General features: G+C 35.1%; 1 protein-coding gene across 1 annotated transcript in view; it reads right to left on the bottom strand.

Moving 5' to 3' along the window:
- Positions 1-5,755, bottom strand: part of LOC100184583 (collagen alpha-1(V) chain-like) — a 29,229-nt gene extending 23,474 nt beyond the window's left edge. The window contains 10 exon segments of the mRNA XM_026837283.1: positions 452-526; positions 760-822; positions 1,019-1,060; positions 1,393-1,434; positions 1,591-1,707; positions 1,939-2,070; positions 2,637-2,802; positions 3,674-3,887; positions 4,160-4,330; positions 5,378-5,755. Of these exon segments, the coding sequence (XP_026693084.1) occupies positions 452-526; positions 760-822; positions 1,019-1,060; positions 1,393-1,434; positions 1,591-1,707; positions 1,939-2,070; positions 2,637-2,802; positions 3,674-3,887; positions 4,160-4,330; positions 5,378-5,489 (1,134 nt within the window). The 5' untranslated portion in view covers positions 5,490-5,755.
- Positions 5,756-6,000: the final 245 nt, after the last annotated feature.

Genomic DNA, 6,000 nt, shown 5'->3' with positions numbered 1-6,000 from the left:
ACATGATAAATTGTAATTCAAAAATTAGGAAACTACAAAAAAGCGCCCGTCAAAAAAGAGACAAAGTTAATTTTACAGATTTCAGTTTATTTCCAAATTCATCAAGAATAATTCAAAGGCTCTTTGCATAAATTCAGGGCGCTTCTTTTATTTCTTCTGGGCAATAGCAATGATAAGCATGGAACGCTATTATGGCAACAACAATTACAACGCCAAGTGCATATAATGCATCTGAAGAACCGCTTTCAGCCATTTTGGAATAACATTAGCATTTTTTCCTATATTTTGCCAAATTTAGGATTTATTGTGACATCATTTATCATATTATGACATATAATGGCACATACATACATATTAATGCATATTACATTCTTTACATTACAAACTATATTATGAACCCAGTTTTATATGACCACATAATATACATTATGATTATGACATAATAACTTACTGGTATCATGATGTGTCGACCAGGCGGACCAGGAAGCCCCTTGGCGCCAGGAAGTCCATCTCTACCAGCAGGGCCCTTGAAAACAATACATTATATTATTAACGTTATTAATATATGTTATGTTATTGTACTATTTACAGTTTAAAGGTATAAAAGGGATGTTTTACCAAACACACATTCGTGAAGTTTTAAAAAAATTTTTTTAGAAAAACCTGTTTTACATTATGCAACTGAGATTAAAATAAGCATTGATTAATGTATTGGTATGGAATGTATTATTTCAAACATAGAAACCATATTTCATTTACCCGATCTCCCATCTCTCCGGGGCCACCCGGTGGTCCTTGGAATCCAGGAGGTCCGTCGAGACCCTGTGATATAAAAAAGGCAATTGTTACATCAGAAACAACAATGGTTAATTGTTAAGTAACAATATATTATAAAGTAAAGCATATCTTTTATAAAGTTTGAAAAAAATGTAATACCAGACAAATATAGACAATTTAAAATCCTAAAACTAACATAGACATCTTATAAAATAACATAAACATCCTATAAACAACTTACAGGTTCTCCAGGCGGTCCGGGGGGTCCAGGAATGAAAATCCCCTGAAAAAAAATGGTTGTTAAAATAATGTCATATTGACCCTTACAGATGAAGGGTTCTACTTCCTTTTATAGATTTGTAATACTAACAGTGTAGAAGAATTCTTAAACGACAAATTAATCAAAGTTTAAATAAAAAAATGTAACTGTATCACATTTATTATTTAGTAAAACGCTCCAGACTGTACATTTTTACATTCAATTATGTTTTGCAGTTTTTTTTGTAATACATTTATTTATTTCATTTAGTTATCTCATGATACTTATTACATCATAGTGCCTACTATGTTCTTATACTAATTACATCATAGTGCTTACTATGTTATAATACTTACAGGTTCAATCACAGCTTGTTCTCCCTTCTCTCCTTTTTGTCCCTGAAGATAAAAAGTTTTGTTTCATTTAGTTTGAAAAATACAAAAAAAATATTACATACAAAGCCTTAAATATTATATATATATACATACTGTGCATATTGCTTAGCAATGTTACGCGCCTATGACTTTATACTTATATTGGCATGCTATCCTTACCCTGCTTCCACCATCTCCATTATCTCCCCTTCCCCCATCCCTTTCACCAGGTAAAGATGAATCAGGAATTATTAAACCTTCAGATTCCTCTGGGTTTGGGGTGCCAGCTGCAGAGAACTACAAAGAGGATTCTTATTAGGATTTATACCATGAACAATACCAATGGTTTAAATAAAGCGTATACAACGGTGTATTGGTCTATGTATGATAAAAAATTGGTATTATTAACATTACTGTTTTTGTTTTCTAATAAAACATTACATATTTTTATAAGTTCTTTTGTGGCAGAGAACTGTAATTATTTTACAATTAAAATACTATGGCACATAATGGGCATTGTTGACTCACAACAGCAGTTTCTGGTTCTTCCCTGATGGCTGCTGCTGTAGATCCACAGTTTGGAGATAGGTTGGATGCTGGGAAACACATCTGGCCAGCTACACTCGGGTCTGAGTCGAAGTATAGGTTTTCTATGTCTCCCTGGTAACATGAATGATTGAATGAATAGATGAATAATTGTTGAGAGTCTGGTCCTTTAGTTGTATGGTCCTCTTGGACAAAGGGCATTGGTGGCTTAAAAACTGGGTTCAAGTTTTATCACTTTATAAAGTTATTACAATTGTGGTAAGGGTGGTTTTAAGGTGCCAGCATAAGCCTTAGTTCATTAATGTTAAAGGTTTTATCTAAAACCACCTCCAGAAGTTACAAAAAGATTGTTTTGGCTTTTAATACAATTATAAGTAATATTCATATTGAAACTGGCCATATATAGTAGAGTGGGAAAAGACAGGATACCTTCAGCACATAATATTTAAATATCCTGATCTGTTTTAAACAATTAACAACAGTCCATGGGAGTTGTGGGTCTATGGTAGTCGAGAGGATACAGTTTTATAATTATTTAAATGTTCTTTGTTTACTACGAAATGGTACAAGAAAATAGAATGATAAGGTGTCCTATCTTTCCCCACCCTATTATATGTAATGTTCGTATTGAAACTGGCCGTATCCCCTATGTACTTAATAAAACAAGACAGACTACTAACCACAAATCCATTTCCAGATGTCCCGGGTTCTTTTCCTAGCAAAACCACACCTCCAAGGTTGAGTTGTGTGTTCGCGTCAGATCGAACGATCTTCTCCGTCACCATGACGCAATCCACCCACAACTGTACGTTCTCGTTGTAAACTGACCACGCAACTTTGTGCCATCTGTAAAGCAAAAAGGTGGTTAATATACACCAGATACTAAACTTTGTTTTTAAATATATTGTTTTTAAATATACACCATATACTAAAGTTTGTGGTTGAATATATACAACTAGAAACTTACGTTAAATAATAGAAAGTATTTATGTATACAAACACAGTTTAATAACATAAATAAACCAAGTTTTTGTTTATTCCTCTAAATTTAGTAGGAAATGTCATATTAAATAAAACAAAAAAAACAGAATAAAATCAGCAGAAAAATATCAGTTGTTAATAAAACAGTACCGGTAAAAAAACTAAATAGATCAATTGCTGCAACCTGCAATTAAGATATACAATACACATGATGCAGATTTTGACATTTGCAAAAGTCGAAGTGATTAGTTTTGATATTGACAGTTAAATATTACACCTTCAATTTCCAGACATATGTAAATGTCAAGTATGTGTCAGGTAAATACAATATCATGGTAAAAATTTGCTCTAGGCAATGTAGGAAACCAAAAAAGATCAGTAATAATGGATGAGACCAAGGCACCCTGCTATAAACCACAGGTTTCCTTTTTACCTAGACATCTAATCTTGAAATATTTGCTAACCGCTAGCTGTGGAATAACAGGGAATTTAAAGGAAATTGTCCGTAATTTTCGAACAACCAGTCTTTTTAAACAATGTGCGGTCTTGTAGTTTTTGGATATGGGTCGCAATAGTTTATTTTTAGAATGGTGGTTATTCAACAAATCTACATATACATATAGAACCACATATAGTCATACACATATAGAAAAACAAATACATTAGAACCACACATATACAACTACAAATACATATAGAACTACATATACACGATACATATATTAATTTACAATACCTTCCATCAGCAAGATTGACACTCGAGAAGGTTGGATAGTCAGGTGGAACGTCTGTGTCTGTTCTGTAGTGGAACTCTGGTTCTTCTCCCACAGTAAAACCAAGTTGTCTCCACCGATCAGCGTGCATCATTTGGAGCAGGAATGGATTCCTGACCCCAACTTTTGGTTTGATAATTGCCGTGATCGAGAACTCTTGAGGGAAGCCATCGCGAACTAAGGAAAAGAAGTTTTAGTAACCTTTTCACAGGATTTAGGTTTCTTAATATTTAAATGGGCAAACATGGCAGTTTTAGAGGTCTATTTTAAAGTTTTACTCGTTTTAAATATATATGTAAAAAAGGTTAACCATTTCGAGTAAACTGTAACTAGATTTTGCATCTATAGTTACCATTCAAAAGTATATAGGCCTAAAACCATTGCTATGACCAGTTTTTATCATGTTTTTAGCCAATTACTCTGGGTTTACAATTTAAAACACACATTACCGAATTCGCTGAAGACATAGTCCGATGGTAGAGCAATGGCCTGGGTGTTTCTAGAAAGCCTGAAGGCAGTTCTTGGTGCAGCCCTTTTCTTTGCATTGGCGCAACTCCCCGGAACAGGAGACACCCCAAGACTGGTCGATATCTTAAATCTGTCCAACAAGTCAATTCGAGCTGGAAAGAAATATTTTAATATAGTTAAACGTTATATAAAGATGTGTATTTAACTTATCTTTACATAACAGAGCAACGAAAGTCGGTATAAGATAAGTGTTCTGTTTCATACACCTCATGCCCGCTTACAAGTTACCACACGTTCCGTTCTAAGTGCTACGCGCCTACAGCTATCAGTACCGAGCATTGAACTCAGTACCTTTCCGTTACCATACAACTTAACCACAGAACCAAACTGGTATTACATAAACCACATTATAAGTTATGGTATGTTATGAAAGTGGGATTTAATGTATGTAGGTCAGAAAAACACAGTTATTGTAAAATGGAGTTAAAATGGTGCAATATATGTTAAATGCATAAATTTAGATTACAAAATGCAAACAATTACTACAAAATTGGTGATGTGCGACTTAAGGCACTTTTTGTTTGGGCGGGAAAATTGTTTGTCATTTTTTCCTCCCCGAGGAACGATGACGTCATAACCCGACAACTTTGAACTTGGTCTAGACGTTCGAGATGCACGATCGCGTTCGATGCGCATCGGCGATTACGCGGTTAAAAACAATAAACCTATTGTTCTCTAACAAGCCAGTATAATGAACTTCAACTTTCTCTATTATAACATCACACACAGACAATGCGATGGGTACTGTTACGTAATAAAAGACAATTCTACTAATCAATGATTAACGCGATTGCCGCCGCCGATTCTTTAACATTCCGCACAAGATTCAATCGATATTATTACGGAAAATGATAGCGCGACCAAACAACGGGAATTTAGAAATCGAATGTAACGTATTTAGCTATTTTGAATAAAATTATCATACAAAACAAATGCAACCGATTCAAACAGGAGTTATAAGTCCTATAACATAGGATAGTTTATTCATAGGCATTATTAAATAGTTAAACCATTATAAAAGACGTACGTTTGGAATTAGAGCCAAGCAAATTAAACCCAACAGTACGTTTAAAGATGTTTATTTACCAGTTATAGGCATAGATAAAGTAGTTCAAAAATAAAAATACAAGTCGACTCACCCGTTTGTACGTTTGGAATTATAGCCAAGCTAATGCAGCACAGCAGCCACGCCGCTAATGCTGATTGTTTGCCCCATTGTGGCGTAACAATGGACGATGTGCTGGTGCCCATTGTTTCGCTCACAATTGAACGAATAGTTCGCGGTCGCTTTCGCGCCCGTCAACTTCAATGCCGCTTCCTAAACCGTAAAACGCAACTCCGGGGCCGCGCCTGTAGCGGCAAGTGATTTCAGAAATGACCGTTCCTTGCCACAAGTTAAAATATTCCGACCGAAGGAAAAAAGTTGTCTCATATAGCCCAGACAGCGGAAATCGCGGTTGTTCGCGAATTCTCGTACTCCTTCAAGCTTGAATGGTTCCCCACTGTGCTGTCTTTGTCGAAAGTAAACGCCGCGTTAAATCGGCAATTCAAACTTCTTCTTTTCCAACCACAGCCTGCAGTTTGTCACTTTAAATGTTTCACGCCTGCTTGAACTTACGAAAAGTTCTAATGACGTCACGGCAACGTTGAAATGCAAGCACCGTATGTTGTATAACAACCAACATATACAATGGTCAATAAAACCTTATTTTCTTAAGTAACAAACGTTTTACCCGTGTTTACGAGTGTAATACTAATTAAC

Source organism: Ciona intestinalis, chromosome 13, assembly GCF_000224145.3.
Source record: "Ciona intestinalis chromosome 13, KH, whole genome shotgun sequence".
NCBI lineage: Eukaryota > Metazoa > Chordata > Ascidiacea > Phlebobranchia > Cionidae > Ciona > Ciona intestinalis.
The sequence above is the reverse complement of the archived record's forward strand: the minus strand, read 5'-3'. Positions and strand labels throughout refer to the sequence as shown.